The 18,911-nt window shown below is 40.6% G+C and overlaps 1 protein-coding gene across 1 annotated transcript in view; it reads right to left on the bottom strand.

Moving 5' to 3' along the window:
* The window catches only part of MYO5A (myosin VA), a 236,091-nt gene that overhangs the window by 81,956 nt on the left and 135,224 nt on the right, over positions 1–18,911 (bottom strand). Inside the window, exons 12-15 of the mRNA XM_080650082.1 lie at positions 16,459–16,599; positions 14,918–15,043; positions 13,586–13,669; positions 569–730 (exon numbers count right to left, since the gene is read on the bottom strand). Of these exons, the coding sequence (XP_080506208.1) occupies positions 569–730; positions 13,586–13,669; positions 14,918–15,043; positions 16,459–16,599 (513 nt within the window). The remainder of the gene's footprint in view (positions 1–568; positions 731–13,585; positions 13,670–14,917; positions 15,044–16,458; positions 16,600–18,911) is intronic.

Here is an 18,911-nt window from a genome sequence, read left to right as displayed (position 1 = left end):
AAGAGTATAGGCAATGAATGGGAGAATGGGAGAGTAGAGCCAGGTGGGATTACCAGTAGGGACATGGGATCAGGATGAAGGCAGTAGACCTGTGTCTGGCCCTGTTTCCTGTCCGCACCAGGCACAGGGTCACACACACAGGAAAACAAGCTGACCAGTGCTTAGCCGCCTGTCCAAAGCCTGGGCCCCTGTTCAGGCACTAAGTATGCATGTTACATTTTCCACTCCCCACGGAGGGCTAAGACATCAAAAACAAGGAGAGGGCACTGTTCCAGTTGAAGGAGCTGATGTTCTGTACAAATCCAGAGAGGAAGCAACCAGAGAACAAAACAAAGGCAACAGTGGTCCATAAGGAAGAAGAATTAAGACGAAAAAAACATTATTTGTAAAAGGCTTAATCAGTCACAGGTCTAAAGTTAGGTGGAGAGGAGTAAGAGTGGATGGTGTTGCACGTTCTCACAGTGAAAGCTCCAGCCTCTCCTCACCTGGGAGGCTGAGGAAGGAAGACCTGAGGCTTCAGCAGAGCCAAGGAGGAAAGGACACCACAGCAGTGGTTTCCTGAACTCACCTGGTGCCCCACCGTTTTCTTGTGCTCTTTGGCTGTCTGGCCTGGTCGACCTTTGGTGGGCTTTGCAGGAATGCGGGTGAGGGGTGTGCGCCCTGAAGAGGTGGCTGAGGTTGGACTGATGGCCTTCTCATCATCTTGAAATAATTCTGGGAGCATCTTAAACTGAAGCAGAAAGAGCGAACGAATATTACACTGTAAACGCAAACTCAAAATAAATAAATAAAAATAAACTCAAACTTAAATGTAAACCTTTATAGAACCAGGAAGATTTGCAATCCATAGTGATTCCCTTCTTTAAGCAAACTCTTTCAGAGTCACACACCAGAAGTAATCAATATCTGTGTTAGGAGCCAAGAGTATGAGAGGAAGGTGACATATATGGTCTAAATATTTAGGTGCAAAAATGCAACAATTCTACAACCATGTTTGGGGGAACAAAATAAAAACTACTGCACTAAGACCTGAAATCCTAACTGGCCACTCTAAATATATTACTGAGTTTGAATTATAATTATTTTATGAGAAAAATACTAATTGAAAGTCCTATCTTATTATCTTAGTTTCCACGAAATGCTTTATCAGCATGCTTCGTTTATCTACCCACTAATTCAAATGGTGAGAACAAGCTCAAAAATACCACAGAAAATCTCAGCAGGAAGAATGTCATGAAATAGTTCTACAGTATTATAGTATTAAAAATAATTACTAATCAATAAAATTTTTTAGAAAATAAGTTGGATTATGGAGGGTAGAAGGGGCAAGTAAAAAACCCTGTCCTTATCCTGTAACTTTTATATTTGTTTTCAAAGGATTTATAACTTGATTGCATAACTCCTCTAATCAATTTTGTGTTCTATCAGGTTAGCAGTATGAAAGATTATCAAGGCCTGGCTAGTGTGGCTCAGTTGGAGCATTGTCCTAAACACCAGAAGGTGGCCAGTTCGATTCCTGGTCAGGGCACACACCCAGGTTGTGGACTCAAGTTTCTCTCTCACATTGATGTTTCTCTCTCTCTTCCTCTCCTTTCTGCTCTGTATAAAATCAATAAAAGCATTTTTTTTTAAAAGAAAGATTTTCAAAAGGTTTGGCATTTTGTAATTGGGTGGATGGTATAAGGCAATATGATTGGGAGAAATTTTATGGAACAAAAGAGACTTCAATGGAAAAAATATCGTAGGGTGAGGATTAACAAAAAAATAAAATAATAATAATAATAAGTAGGTAGGTATGCCTGGACATTCCATCTTGTTTCTTTGATCTGTCTAGGAAACAGTGTTAAAGAAAATAAAATAATCCAAGTAGCACCTTCATGAAACTGTGGGAAATCATTTCTGTAACAACAACATTATTCACTAAGAGCTCTTTATGAATGAAACACTACTCTAAGGGCTTAATGAAACCTTTTTAATCCTCATAAGAACCCCTTAGATAATATTATGATACTGTTCCATAGATAAGAGACCTAAGGCATAAACTCATTGCTTCCCCTTGTGAAAAAGCAACATGGAAAGTAGGAGTTAAAACTCTTTTTAATGGTATTTGGTAGAGTTGCAATTTAGTAGTATTTGGTCGAGTTGCAATTCATGTATGTGCTCTCTGATATTAGATGTGGCAACATAATGTATGTTTTATCACTGTAAAGAAATCTTAAGACACTTTTTGTTAAGTTTATAAGACCTTAATTCTTTTTCAAGTTGAAAATTTGGCTAGAGGCTGCAAAATTAAAGAAAAAAAAGACAAAACACATACACATAAAAACTCAACCTCACACTGTATTACCACAAAATAATTCTATTTAAAACATATAACACAAACATTACCCTTTTAAAATTAGTACACCCAAGAGAACAAATAAACACTATATTATACTTTCTTCCAATCAAGTGCATAAACATTAACATATAAAGTCCATCCATTTAAGTTGAGGTTTCTGAGGGGATGGTTTTTGGACTGGGAGCAGGGGAGGCCTTTAAGATTCCATGTAAGAGAGAAAAAAAATGGCGGCGGAATAGACAGACATGTCCCGAGCTTTGTCCCAGAGCAGATAGAAAGAACAGCTGAGGGTCGCACGGCGAGTGTCTGTTGGTGAGTTAAGGGACAGCTTTACTCCAGGAGAAGGTGGGGGACTGCTGGACGGGGCTCCCCTGACCAGGCAGCCCCCAGTGCTGCTGGGTTCTCTCCCGGAGCCACTGGCTTGGACGCGAAGACCGCGCCATCTTGAAGGGGAAAGTGGATGTTATCGGAATGCTGAAAATCTACAACTGGGGCACCCACAAAGAGCTGCAAACCCCAGAGCACCAGTCCCCAACTGGCGCAAACATGTGGATTCAGAGGAGCTCTACACTCCACCATGGAAAGGTCAGATTTCGCCTGGGATAAGGAGAGAGAGAACTACATAACCAGACACCCGGAGAAGAGAGACCATGGGGAGACAAAGAAACACCCCACATATGAAAGAAAAGCAGGCATCACCAAAAAAGGAAGTAAACAAAATGGAGGCAAGCAACCTGCCAGAGAAAGAATTCAGAGAAATGGTCATAAGGTGGATGCAAAGATTGGAAGACAGATTTGACAATATGAGTAAGAACCAAGAGGAAATGAAGAACCAAGAAAATTTAAAAATGACATCGCTGCTGTAAAGAACTCAATAGAAAGCATCAAGAGTAGACTAGAAGAAGCAGAGGACCACATCAGTGAGCTAGAAGACAAGGTAGGAAAAAATACCCAAGTAGAGCAGCTTCTAGAAAAAAAAATTAAAAAGCAGGAGGAGAACCTAAGGGAACTTTGGGACAACACGAAACAACATCCGCATAATAGGGGTGCCAGAAGGAGAGGAAACTGAGCAAGGAATAGAAAACCTGTTTGAAAAAATAATGACAGAAAACTTCCCTGATATAGGGAAGAAAAAACTCACACAAGTACAAGAAGCTCACAGAGTCCCAAGCAAAATGAACCCCAAAAGACCGACGCCAAGGCACATTATAATTAAATTGGCAAACACCAACGACAAAAAATCTTAAAAGCAGCCAGAGAGAGACAGAAAGTAACCTACAAAGGAACCCCCATCAGACTAGCAACTGATTTCTAAACAGAAACTCATCAGGCCAGAAGGGAATAGAATGAAATATACAAAGTCATGCAAAGGAAGGGTCTGAATACAAGAATACTGTACCCAGCAAGGCTATCAATCAAAATGTAGGGTGAAATCAGGAGCTTCACAGACAAAAAAGGACTAAGGGTGTTCATTACCACCAAACCAGCAATGCAAGAAATGCTAAAGGGTCTGCTGTAAAAAAATAAATAAATAAATAAATAAATAAATAAATAAATAAATAAATAAATAAAAGAAAGTAAGAAATAGGAAGTGAAGAAGGAACACAGGGGTAAAGAATAAAAATGGCAACAAATAAGTACCTATCAATAATAACTTTAAATGTAAATGGATTAAATGCCCCAATCAAAAGACATAGGGTAACGGATTGGATAAGAAAACATGACTCATATATCTGCTGTCTATAAGAAACCCACCTCAGAAAAAAAAGACACACACACACTAAGGGTGAAGGGATGGAAAAAGGTTTTTCAGGTGAATGGAAATGAAAAAAAAGCTGGGGTAACAATACTTATATCTGACAAATTAGATCTCAAAGTGAAGGACATAACAAGAGATAAGGAAGGCCACTTAATAATACTAAAGGGAGCAATCCAACAAAAAGAAATAACTCTGGTAAACATATACGCACCCAATACAGGAGCACCCAAATACATAAAAAAACTCCTGGAGGATATCAAAGGAGAGACTGGCAGCAATACAATCATAGTAGGAGACTTTAATAGCCCACTATCACCATTGGACAAATCCTCTAAACAAAAAATCAGCAAAGAAACATCAATCCTAAATGACTCACTAGACTAGATGGAATTAATTGACATCTTCAGAACATTTCACCCCAAAGCCACTGAATATACATTCTTCTCAAGTGCCCATGGGTCATTTTCAAAGACAGACCATATGTAGGGTCATAGGCAAAGTCTCTTCAAATTCAAGAAGATAGAAATCATATCAAGCATCTTCTCAGATCACAGTGGCATAAAACTGGAAATCAACTACAATAAAAACAATCCAAAAAAATCAAACAAATAGAGACTAAACAGCAAGCTATTAAACAATGACTGGGTTACCAGAGAGATCAACGAAGAAATAAAAAACATCATGGCAACAAATGACAATGTAAACACAACAATCCAAAAATATGGGACACAGCGAAAGCAGTCTTGAGAGGGAAGTTTCTAGCTCTACCAGCCTACTGCAAAAATCAAGAAACAATGGTAATAAATTACCTAACCCTACAACTCAAAGAGTTAGAAAGAGAACAACAAGAAAAGCCCAGTGTAAGCAGAAGGAAGGAAATAATAAAGATCAGAGCAGAGATAAACGACAGAGAGACCAAAAAAAGAAAAAAAAGAAACAATACAAAAGATCAACAAAACCAAGAGCTGGTTCTTTGAAAGGATAAACAAGATCGATGAACGTCTAGCCAGGATCACCAAGAAGCAAAGAGAGAGGACCCAAATAAACAAAATCAGAAATGAAAGAGGAGAAATAACAACAGACCCCACAGATATACAAAGGATTGTTAAAAAACACTATGAACAACACTATTCCAACAAACTGGACAACCTGGAGGAAATGGACATATTCCTAGAAAAATATAACCTTCCAAAACTCAATCAGGAAGATTCTAAACATCTCAATAGGCCAATAACTATGGAATTAATTGAAGCAGTCATCAAAAAGCTTCCAGCACACAAAAGCCTGGGCCAGATGGCTTCACAGGGGAGTTTCACCAAACATTCAAGGAAGAACTACAACCTATCCTCCTCAGACTATTTCAAAAAATTCAAGAGGAAGGAACACTTCCAAGCTCATGCTATGAAGCCAGCATCACCCTAATACCAAAATCATATAAAGACAACACAATGAAAGAGAATTACAGGCCAATATCCCTCATGAACATAGATGCCAAAATCCTCAACAAAATTCTAGCAAATCGGATCCAGCACTACATCAGAAAGATCATACACCATGACCAAGTAGGATTTACCCCAGGAATGCAAGGATGGTAGAATATCTGCAAATCAATAAATGTGATACATCACATAAACAAATTGAGAGATAAAAACCACATAGTTATATCAATTGATGCAGAAAAATCATTTGACAAAATCCAACACCCTTTCTTTTTTTAAAATGAATCTTTATTGTTCAGATTATTACAATTGTTCCTCTTTTTTCCCCCCATAGCTCCCCTCCACCCGGTTCCCACCTCACCCTCTGCCCTTACCGCCCCCCCCCCCCCCGCCGCCACTGTCCTCATCCAAGGGTGTACGATTTTTGTCCAGTCTCTTCCTGCACCCCCACACCCTTTCCACCCCAAGAATTGTCAGTTCACTCCCTTTCTATGCACATGATTCTATTATATTCACCAGTTTATTCTGTTCATCAGATTTTTTATTCACTAGGTTTTTAGATTCACTTGTTGATAGATATGTATTTGTTGTTCATAATTTTTATCTTTACCTTTTCTTCTTCTTCCTCTTCTTAAAGAATACCTTTCAGCATTCATATAATACTGGTTTGGTGGTGATGAACTCCTTTAGCTTTTTCTTATTTGTGAAGCTCTTTATCTGCCTTTCAATTCTGAATGACAGCTTTGCTGGGTAGAGTAATCTTGGTTGTAGGTTCTTGCTATTCATCACTTTGAATATTTCTTGCCACTTCCATCTGGCCTGCATAGTTTCTATTGAGAAATCAGCTGACAATCATATGGGTGCTCCCTTGTAGGTAACTGTTTTTCTCTTGCTGCTTTTAATATTCTCTTTTTGTCTTTTGCTCTTGGCATTTTAATTATGATGTGTCTTGGTGTGTTCCTCTTTGGATTCCCCTTGTTTGGGGTTCTCTGCACTTCCTGGACTTGTAAGTCTATTTCTTTCACCAGGTGGGGTAATTTTTCGGTCACTATTTCTTCAAATAGGTTTTCAGTTTCTTGCTCTCTCTCTTCTCCTGGCACCCACATAATTCTGATATTGGTACACTTGAAGTTGTCCCAGAAGCTCCTTTCACTATCTTCATATTTTTGGATTCTTTTTTCTTTTTGCTTTTCCGGTGAGTGTTTTTTGCTTCTTTGTATTTCAAATCTTTGACTTGATTCTTGTGTTCCTCTAGTCTGCTGTTGGGTCTCTGTATAGTATTTTTTATTTCAGTCAGTGTATGCTTAATTTCTAGTTGATCCTTTTTCATATCTTCGAGGGTCTCGCTAAATTTATCGGCCTTTTCTAGGAAATTCTTGAAAAGCCTTATAACCGTGGTTTTGAACTCTATATCCAGTCATTTGCTTTCCTCCATTTCTTTCATTTGTGACCTGCCTCTTTGTCTCTGCATTTTAGCTGCTTCCCTGAGTTGATAGAGTGGCTTTGTGTGCAAGGTGTCCTATAGGGCCCAGTGGCTCAGCCTCCCCAGTTACCTGAGGTGGACACTCTTGGTGCACCCTTTTGTGGGCTGTGTGCACAGTCTTGTTGTAGTTAAGCCTTGATTGTTGTTGGTATCACTGGGAGGAATTGACCTCCAGGCCAACTGGCTGTGAGGATCAGCTATGTCTAGGCTGGGAGAGCTTCTGTGCTCAGCTTGGATGGGGCGGAATCTCAGGGTGGAGCAGACAGCCTTGGTTTCCCATCAGCCCCCCCACTAAGAGACCCCTGGGTCTCAGTGTCCTGCGGCAATGGCTGCACACAACTCTCAGAGAAAGCTGCCCTTGAGTTTTGCCTGCTACCAGACAGTCCAGTTTCTCCCTGAATGAATCTGGGTACCCAAAGTCTCACCTGGAACTGGAGTACAGTGCAGTCAGGAGGTTTTGTTTCCCTCCTGAATGAGAAAGCCAGCCACGCGCTAAGCTGCTCACCCTCTCCGTGCACGTGCCTCCGCACCTCTGCCTTCCGCAGCTCCCCTGAGTCTCATTGTGCTTCCTCCTGACAGTCCAGTTTCACCCCACAGGAGTCTGGGTTCCCTGAGTCTCACCAGAACTGGAGTTCAGCGCAGTGCGGAGCCTTTGTCTCCCTCCCATTCGAGAAAGCCAGGCGCGTATTCAGCCGCCTGCCCTTTAAGCGTACATGCGCGTCTTCGCATCTCCACACCTCTGCCCTCCGCTGCTCCTCTGAGTCTCAGTGTCCTTTTCTCTTTCCTTCTAGTTGTAGAATTTCCACTCAGCCAGCTTTCCAGTGGTTCTGGATGATGTCCATTTTGTCTTTTAGTTGCAGTTTTGAAATTGCTGTGCGAGGCAGCAGTATAGGTGTTTACCTATGCTGCCATCTTGGTTTTTCTCTCCCAACACCCTTTCTTGATAAAAACTCTCAACAAGGTGGGAAAAGAAGAATCATACCTCAACATAATAAAAGCTATATATGATAAACCCACAGCTAACATCATACTCAATGGGCAAAAACTAAAACCATTTCCCTTAAGAACAGGAACAAGACAGGAATGCCCACTCTCACCACTCCTATTCGACATAGTACTGGAAGTACTAGCCATTCCGATTAGACAAGAAGAAGAAATAAAAAGCATCCAAATTGGAAAAGAAGAAGTAAAACTGTCCTTATTTGCAGATGACATGATATTGTACATAGAAAACACGAAAGACTCCATCAAAAAACTAATAGACTTAATAAATGAATTCGGCAATGTAGCAGGATACAAAATTAACGCCAAGAAATCTATGGCATTTCTATACACCAATAGTGAACCTACAGAGAGACTAAAAAAGCAATCCCATTTACCATCTCACCAAAAAAATTAAGATACCTAAAAATAAACTTAACTAAGGAGGTAAAAGACTTACATGCGGAAAACTACAGGACACTGAAAAAAGTGATAGAGGAAGACATAAACAGATGGAAGAACATACCATGTTCATGGATTGGTAGAATCAACATCATTAAAATGTCCATACTACCGAAAGCAATCTATAGATTCAATGCACTCCCCATTAAAATACCAACGGCATATTTCACAGACCTAGAAAGAACTCTCCAAAAATTCATCTGGAATAAAAAAAAGACCCCGAATAGCTGCAGCAATCCTGAGAAAGAAGAAAAAAGTAGGTGAGAGCTCAATACCAGATTTTAAGATGTATTACAAAGCCACTGTTCTCAAAAGAGCCTGGTACTGGCACAAGAACAGACATATAGATCAATGGAATAGAATAGAGAACCCAGAAATCGACCCAAATCACTACGCTCAATTAATATTTGACAAAAGAGGCATGAACATACGATGGAGTCAAGACAGTCTCTTCAATAAATGGTGTTGGGAAAATTGGACAGATACATGCAAAAAAATGAAACTAGACCACCAACTTACACCATACACAAAAATAAACTCAAAATGGATAAAGGACTTAAACATACGACGAGAAACCATAAAAATACTAGAGGAATCCACAGTCAGAAAAATCTCTGACATATGCCGAAGCAATTTCTTCACTGATACTGCTCCTAGGGCAATGGAAGCTAAAGAGAAAATAAACAAATGGGACTACATCAACATAAAAAGCTTTTGCACAGCAAAGGAGACCATCAATAAAACAACAAGAAAGCCCACTGCATGGGAGAACATATTTGCCAATGATATCAATGATAAGGGTGTAATCTCCAACGTTACAGGGAACTCATGCAGCTTATCAAAAAGAAGATAAACAACCCAATCAAAAAATGGGCAACTGATCTAAATAGACACTTTTCGAAAGAAGACAGAAGGAAGGCCAAGAGACATATGAAAACCTTCTCAAAGTCACTAATCATCAGAGAGATGCAAATCAAAACAACAATGCGGTACCATCTCACAACTGTCAGAATGGCTATTATCAACAAATCAACAAATGACAAGTGCTGGTGAGGATGTGGAGAAAAAGGAACCCTCGTGCACTCATGGTGGGAATGCAGACTGGTGCAGCCACTGTGGAGAACAGTATGGAGTTTCCTCAAAAAACTAAAAATGGAACTCCCATTTGACCCAGTGATCCCACTTCTGGGAATATATCCCAAGAAACTAGAAACACCAATCAGAAAGGATATATGCACCCCTATGTTCATAGCAGCACAATTCACCATAGCTAAGATTTGGAAACAGCCTAAGTGCCCATCAATAGATGAGTGGATTAAAAAACTGTGGTACATCTACACAGTAGAATACTACGCTGCGGTTAAAAAAGGAGTTCTTACCATTTGCAACAACATGGATGGAGATGGAGAGCATTATGCTAAGTGAAATAAGCCAGGCAGAGAAAGATAAATATCACATGATCTCACTCATTTGTGGAATATAATGAACAACATAAACTGATGAACAAAAATAGATCCAGAGACAGAGAAACATCAATCAGAACGTCAAACCTCAGGGAAGGTAGGGCAGGGTAGGGGTAAGGAGGAGAGATCAACCAAAAGGCTTATATGCATGCATATAAGCCTAATCAATGGACACAGACAACAGGGGGGTAGGGTCATGAATGGGAGGTGGGGGGGGGGTAATAGGGGAATAAGGACACATTTGTAATACCTTAATCAATAAAGAAATTTAAAAAAAAGATTCTATGTAAATCACACACTGTCCCCATTCCAATAGCAACAATGCTGTATAGACTGGTAGGCACTCCAAATGATTCCTTAGAATGTATACCTACCTTCTGATAATTATGCTGATAATTAGCCAATCAGAAAAGTTAAGCCAGAATAAAGATACAATTAATATGGGTACCTGGGGGATGGGAACCTATGAATATGCTATTTAAGCTAATTACTTAGGCAGAGTAATGATGCTAGAATGTCATGGTTTTCATCACTATTTATAAATCAAAATGATTTATAATCTTTAACTGAATAATACTCTGGCATTGGCCTGTGAGAGAATTTTCTCTTCTACCCCAGTTCCATAAGCTGTCAAGCATTAATGACCAGTGCCTATGAGGATAAGTGAAAAACTGACTTTCTCAGAAGACACTATACTCACTATTTACTGAGGCATAACACTGGAATTTGGTCTTTCTATTATCAAAAGAATTGGTCTTTCTATTATCAAAAGATTTTAGAATCTATTCTAAAAACAAGAGTAAAAATCCTATATAATAAAGAGTTAATATGCAAACGGACATCATACCCTCACGTCCTAAGGGCTCAGACACTCAACAGTGGGGAGAGAGAAATGGGGACCAGCCAGGCACAAATGAGCTTGCAAGAGAGGAATGGGGTCCAGCCAGGCTGCGGCCCAGGAGAGAGACAAGCCATCCGCCCCACGGTTCCCGGCGTCAGCGGCTGCGCCTTCTCCTGCGACCCAGAAGAGGGACAAGCCACCCACCCCGTGGTCCCAGGTGCCAGTGCCTGTGGCCCGGGAGAGGGACAAGCTGCCCACCCTGTGGTCCCAGGTGCCTGTGGCTGCGGCCCAGGCGAAGCCACCTGCCCATGGTCTCCTGCAGCAGTGGCCAGCCCGGGTGAAGCTGGCCCGTGTCCTGGGTGCCTGTGGCCGGCCAGAGGGAGGGAATCCCGGGTCTTGGGTGCCTGCGACCGGCCAGTGGAGGGAATCCTGGGTCCTGGGTGCAGGGTGAGGCAGAGGCAGTTAGGGGTGATCAGGCCAGCAGGGGAGTAGTTAGGGTAGGGGCAATCAGGCCGGTAGGGGAGCAGTTAGGGGTGATCAGGCAGGCAGGCAGAGGGGTTAGGGGCAATCAGGCAGGAAGGCAGGCAGGCAGGCAGGCGAGCAGTTAGGAGCCAGCAGTCCTGGATTGCAAGAGGCAGTTGGACATCCCCCGAAGGGTCCTGGCTTGGAGAGGGTGCAGGCCAGGCTAAGGGAGCTCCCCCCATGCACGAATTTTGTGAACGGGGCCTCTAGTATTCATATAATATTCCATTGAAGTTAAAAGGATTGTCTTAGGATAAACCAGAAAAACTGGCAGTTCTAGAATAAACTAAAAAAAAAAGTGCCAATCAGTAATCTAGAAGAATTTGATGAATATACCTAGTTTTTTATTTAATAATTGAATATTAATTTTGCTAAACTGAGTAGCTGGCTTCCTGGTTGGTTCCCTATAGAATGAAAATGAGCTGTCCTTCCCCTTCCATCTTTTCCTGAGGAGAATCAAAGGAATGTGACTGAGCCCTAGTTGGTTTGGCTCAGTAGATATAGCATCAGCCTGTGGACTGAAGGGTCCCAGGTTCAATTCCAGTCAAGGGCACATGCCTGGGTTGCAGGCTCGATCCCCAGTAGAGGGCATGCAGGAGGCAGCCAATCAATGATTCTCTCTCATCATTGATGTTTTTATCTCTCTCTCCCTCTCCCTTCTTCTCTGAAATCAATTAAAAATATATATATATATCCTATCTAATAAAAGAGTAATATGCAAATTGACCATCACTCCAACACACAAGATGGCTGCCCCCATGTGGACACAAGATGGACACCACAAGATGGCCAGCAGGCGAGGGCAGTTGGGAGAGACCAGGCCTGGAAGGGAGGGCAGTTGTGGGTGATCAGGCCAGCAGGGGACGGCAGTTGGGAGAGACAAGGCCTGTAAGGGAGGGCAGTTGGGGGCGATCAAGCCTGCAGGGGAGGGCAGTTGGGGTGACCAGGCCAGCAGAGGAGGGAAGTTGGGGGTGACTGGGTCTGCAGTGAAGGGCAGTTGGGGGGGCCTCAGGCCTGCAAGGGAGAGTAGTTGGGGGGGACCAGGCCTGCAGGGGAGTGTAGTTAGGGGCAAACAGGCTGGCAGGGGAGCAGTTAGGCATCAATCAGGCTGGCAGGAGAGTGGTTAGGGGGTGATCAGGCTGGCAGGCAGAGTGGTTAGGGGCAATCAGGAAGGCAGGCAGGCGAGTAGTTGGGAGCCAGCAGTCCTGGATTGTGAGAGGGATGTCCGACTGCCCGTTTAGGATCGGGCTTAAACGGGCAGTCAGACATCCCTCGAGGGGTCCCAGATTGGAGAGGGTGCAGGCTGGGCTGAGGGACACACACCCCCATGCACGAATTTCGTGCACCGGGCCTCTAGTGTGTGTGTGTGTGTGTGTGTGTGTGTGTGTGTGTGTGTGTGTATATATATATATATATATATATATATATATATATATATATATAAAGGAAGGAGACTGGGGTCAATCCAGAGTAACCATCATAGTTCCTTGCCCTCTGGAATTTTCTTTCCCACTAGAAAGCAGTGTTTCTAGAGCAGGGGTGGGCAAACTTTTTGACTCGAGGGCCACAATGGGTTCTTAAACTGGACCGGAGGGCCGGAACAAAAGCATGGATGGAATGTTTGTGTGAACTAATATAAATTCAAAGTAAAGGAGTGGAGGGGAGAGCAAGAGAACCGGATAGAACAGCCAGATCCAGCCCGCGGGCCATAGTTTGCCCACGGCTGAATCTAGAGTCTATACCAAAGAAATATAATTTTGAAATGCTTTGGACCACACCTGAAACTACACTCAATGATCCAGAGATCAATATCCGTTTGAACAGAGTACGTAAGGCCATGTTTCAAGTGCATCCCTTTAAAATGACACAGCAAAAACACTGGTTTTCTCTCACAGTCTCTCACAGAAGCACAAGAAAAGCCCAGAACTACTGTGCAGGCAAAAATGTCCCATAAAACTGAAAGACAACACTGCATAGTGGTTAAGACAGACTCTGAGCCAGACAGCCTAGGCTGAAAACTCATTAGCTCTGAAATCCCTGTGCCTCAGATCCCTCATCTGTAAAATCAGCAGGATAATGAGAATGTCACCTCATTATGAGGATGAGATGAGTTAACATTTGTATGGCATTTAAATCAGGACCTAACACACAGTAAGCATTGTACATCTGACAAGTAAAAAACTAACAATAAAGCTGACTTTGTTAGAGAAATCATCATTATTGTTTAAAAGATAAGGCTTAATTAACATTTTGTTGAATATATCCTGATTGAAGAAAACCATGTACGTGGTTACCTTGCTTGATTTAAGAACTTTAATTTGTTCTTCAAAAACAGTGTCTTTATTCTTTTCCAGAAAGCCTTCACACTGGTATTCCACCTGAAAACACAGAAAAATCTCAACTTATACAACTTTTGAATAGAAATCATAATCATCATCAACAAAATATTTATTAAGCTCGGGCTATATGACTGGGGTTTTATTCTAAGAAACTACAAACTTGATAAGAAGTATGTTAACCCTTGAGTAAAACAAATAATTGTTTTTCTTAGGGAACAGTGGTAGTGCTGAATAACTATGGTCTAAAAGATCCTCCCGTCATGGGTAAGCTGACTCATTTGAAGTTCATTCTCCTCTCCCATGTTGGCAACTCCTTCAGCGCTGACCCAGTATATCTCCTCCTAACCTAGTTCACCATCCAGGAGGGTTAAGTCTCCTCTTGGGAGAGAATATAAAAAGAAACAAATAGCTGTCTGATAGAAAGAAAGTAGAAGAGCTGATGATGGATGGAAGTGGAGGCAGGTAAATACTGTCTGATTTGGTAAGTGGAATTACTTCAGAATGGACTATTACTGCTTCCAAAACTCCAGTGGCTTCAGCCATCTACTACTCAAGGGGCTCCCAGTTTGTGCACCAAAGCCCTTAGACGGCCCTAAAGCCATTCTAAGGCTTCCAGACAGAATTAAGGTGGACTCAGAAGGCCCCTAAATCCTGAAAGAGACCCTGAGAAGCTTACTCCACAGCCTACCCTACAACCTCCTTGGAACATAAATTAGTCTTACAGCTCCTGATTTTCTCAGTAGACTATAGAACTTGTGGAGCAGCAAGTCTGCCTGCCTTATTACCAGAGAACCAGTGAATCAATATCAGAGGGTGACACAAGTCCACAATTTCTATTCTGAAACCCTTGGGGTCAGCTATGCTTTAGAACTCGGAATTTTCCAGCAAAGTATGAGGCAGCAGTGATCAAATACATTATCATTTCTACAGTGCAATATGTAAATATCCAGCCTAAATAGGATAAGTAAAAACTATAAATAACCTCATGTTAGTTTAGGTCAGAGATCAGGTTTGGCCACTAAAGAAATTATGAAAAGATTTTGCTTTTCAGAGTTTCTTGAATTTCAAAATTATAGATAGAGGATTGTAGACCCACATTTACTTCATAATTCCATTTAGGTTAAAGAAAAAGAAAAACAACACGCCAACAATGAAGATTACTTTTCCTAAAAGGCCCTGAAGAATGCAAACTTTAGCCAAGAAAAAAAAATGTACCTCTTGAATATTCATTGTTTCCTCTTTGAACTTAAGTATTCAAAAAGAAAAAAGATAATACAGCTTCCTTACTTTGTCAGCAAAATGTTGGATGATGAAAGCTTTGTTTGATAGACGGGGCTTTTCAAAGAGTGCACATTTGTTCAAATGTGTGTTGTACAATTTCTGGGCCCAAGTGTCATCTGTACCTTTAGGCATCTACATTTAATGAAAGAAAAACGAAAAGAAAAAAAACAAGTGAATATTGTATGAGACTTTTCTAATGCATTAATTAAGAGACCATTTTTTGGCTTCACCTACCAATTTTTATATTCAAATTAGGAACTTATTTCTTCCACATTTCTCTCTTAGTGGCCTAAAACCAATTATTAACGGAGAACAAAGACTGAGACCTCCCCATGGGCAGCTCAATCTGCCTTTAGATGGAATCATCAAGTAATATTTGCTCTTAAAACAATAAAAGCCTCACTAGTAAAAGATGAAATATCATGACTATCAAGTATTTTCTAAAAATATGTTAAAGATAACATGTGCATATAGTGAAATATTTATATAATTCAGAGAGGTATGAAATGGAGGGTAGTCTCCTCTCACCACTTCCATTGACTTCTTTATCTTTCTGTCTCTAAACACATATACACAAATAGGCTCATTCTCTAAATTCACTGCATCTTTTTCTCTTTAATAATAGCATTCTTGTATTTATGATCACTATGTTTTTACTGATTTTTGTAACAATGACTTATTTTACATATATATCCTGAATACTTTTGCAAGTATATTTGTAGGGTAAACTCCCATCAGTTCCACTGCTGAGTCAAAATATAAATGTATTTACAATTTTGATGAATATTACCAAATTCCTTTAAAATATGTTGTACTAATTCATGCCCGTCATCAAGAATATATATGCAATAAATATTCATTTGGTAGTATCAAAAGAAAGGTATTATTAAATTTAAAATATCTTGATAAGTAAAACAGTAACTTGTTTTTGTTTTGACTCATATTTTATTTAATTTTGAGTGAGGCAAGGACCTTGTCACTACATGCATTCTGAATGCTGTAGAAAATCTGGATGCTTATAAATTAAATAAAGAGAATGAATAGGTATTTGTCTAAGATCACCCAGCAGTAGAGCTGGGAATCTCATATTTTTCTATCACGCTACATCTTCAAATTTAAAGCTAAAACTCCCTCCCTAACATACATATCAGTAATAAAGAACTAGTCAAATTTTAAATTATGAATATTTAGAGCTATTGTTCAAAATATCTTTTGTAATTTATTGCATTTCTTTAAATATATAATACTAATGAACAAAAAGTACCAAATATAAGCATATTGATTAACAGAAGTGGCTAAAATTGGTAGTAGTTGTATCAAATGTTAATTTTTCACATAATTTAGAATAAAGTGAAAAGGGAAGGGAATTCTCCTAGTTTCACTTGTATTTAAAGGCCTTGGGGTCTGGTGACCCTTCAGAATGCAAGTTAGAGTGACCTCACAATGGCAACTCATGGAACACTATGAATCTCTGCTTAAACCCACTTACTTTCTGACCTTGAAATATCTATTTGGATACACTAAGTACATCAGGGAATCATACTTACTTTGCATTCCTCATCCAGCAAATCTAGAATGCCCAGTTTAGATTCTATAAGATTAATGCAAGGCTGATTATCATAAAAATCTATGAGAGTCCATGGAATTTGTTCCTTCATATATTCCTCTTGTTCTAATTTGAAGACATGCTAAAATGAAAAAGAAAAAAGTGGCATTACTGGATTATTATCATAAGTAATGTTAGTCAAGAAACAATCGTATATAATAAAAGGCTAATATGAAAATTGACTGAAAGGCAGAATGACTGGTCACTATGACGCGCACTGACCACCAGGGTGGCAGATGCTCAATGCAGGAGCTGCCCCCTGGTGGTCAGTGCTCTCCCACAGGGGGAGCATTGCTCAGCCAGAAGCCGGGCTCATGGCTGGTGAGTGCAGCGGTGGTGGCAGGAGCCTCTCCTGCCTCCGTGGCAGCACTAAAAATGTCCGACTGACGGCGAAGGCCGGACTGAGGACCCCCTTCCCCCTGAGTGTACGCATTTCGTGCACCAGACTTCTAGTGTTTATATAAAATACTCTAAGATGCTAACATAATTTGAGATAGTCCATGGCTTCTAGGAACAACAATCTCGCGGGAGAAACATGATTTCCACAAAGAGAACAATAAAATAAAGCAAATAAAAACCACAGACAGTAAACAACTATATAGGGTTCTTGATGAACAAGTAAATCTAGGTAAGTGAATGTTTTAAATAGCTGATAAATGTAGTAGTTTTCAATTTTTGATATGTATCCATCCCAACTATATACTTTTTTGGCCTCTTAAGTTACTGCATAGTGCTGTTAAAACAGGGGCACAGCCTGCCTTAGCTGGCCTCGAGCAACTCTGCAGCGTGGACGTCCTCCAGACTACTGAACCATGCAGGGAGATACTTACAGCATAACAGAGACATTCTCTTAAAGGACTGTGGTATTGAAGTCCATGTGTCTCAAGAGTTATGTAACAGTGATCTTTGGTGTCTGCCCTCATTATTCTCCATAGTCAGGAAACCCACCGCTCACTTTCCTGGATTCTACATCCATCTCTGCTGGAGCCATTATCAATTCATGCTATTTCTGCTAAATGTTTCAGCCACCACCCTCGCCATTGCTTCTAATCTCCATTCATTCATTTAAGCAAAAATATGCATTGACTGCTACTATGTGGCAGTCACCAAACACCATTAACAAAATAGATGTGGGCTCTGCCTTCATGGAATTTGGAGACTAGTGGAAGAAGCAGACAGAAATAAAATAATCACAAGGAATATAATTACAAACTGTGATGTTACAGAGGAAAATAATGTGAGCTATGAGAGCCAGCGTCCTCATCTGGTTTGGATACAGGGTGGTGAGGGAAGGCTTCCGAGGAAAGGCTGTGTGGCTGTGTGATCTGAACTCCACAGATGAATGGGAGTCCAATGGGAAGAGCAATCCCATCTCTGCTCCCACCCAGCCAATCAGCCCACCCACAACTTCTGGTCTCTACAGATGCTAATGACCTCCATTTGTTAGTTCTGGAGGTTTCTGCTTTCCTTCACTAGTCTTTTCTTGTCTCTCTTGGTTTGCACACACTTCTTACTACTTTTCTGGTAAAATTAGCCCTCTGTGGCTATGAGCAGGCAACACATATATAGGCCCCCAAAGCCCATAAAACTTAAGTGTCACCAAGATTTCTGATACATACTCTCTTATAATTCCGCTCTTGGCCCATTTGCAGCATTTGTAGTCTAACCAGCTGCAATAAGCTTTAGTAAAAAACAAAACAAAAAAACCATAAAAAATAAACTGTATGAATATTTATGTCATACTAATTAGAAAGCAGATTTCTTCTTATTTTTTTTTATTAATGAGAAGGCAAATAGGCGTCATGTGTCAGCAGGATGCCCTGACTGATGGTACCAATATTTTCTAAAAAATGAGCCCTCTTTTTTAATTCATTAAATTATATGCAGTCTCCACACCGCTAACAGAAACACGGCTCAGGCTTTAAAGAGGCTTTTTTCTCACACACATATCTACGTCTAAGTTTGGAAAAGTGGATGGGGCCTCCAAATTTTGAATGCTCAATTGTCAAAAAGACAATGTGGGCAGGGGTTCAATACGGCAAGAAATCCTGGTCAACATGTAATGCCTCCAAGCAGTAAACATGGTTTTCATGACCAATGCCATACCCACAGTCTTGCTGAGGGAGCAGCCCTAAGCAGCCAAGTTCTTTATTGTGAGACCCCATGTTCCTAGTCACAGCTGACTAAGTGTAGGTATTTAAGGGCACTCTACCACCAGAAACCTCTAATGAAAAAATGAAGTGGGTTATCAGTGGAAGCTGCAGCTTAAAGAAGTCAAGGAAAATGGGAGTTAACCAAGTTAAGAGAATGGTAAGCACACTCCAACAACTGCTGGTTCACAAGAAGTATGAAGTGAATAAACAGAAACCTTAAGGTAAAGAAAATACGTACAGA

This window comes from Plecotus auritus (assembly GCF_963455305.1).
Source record: "Plecotus auritus genome assembly, chromosome: 1".
Lineage (NCBI taxonomy): Eukaryota > Metazoa > Chordata > Mammalia > Chiroptera > Vespertilionidae > Plecotus > Plecotus auritus.
Note: the sequence above shows the minus strand (reverse complement) of the source record. Positions and strands in the feature narration are given on the sequence as shown.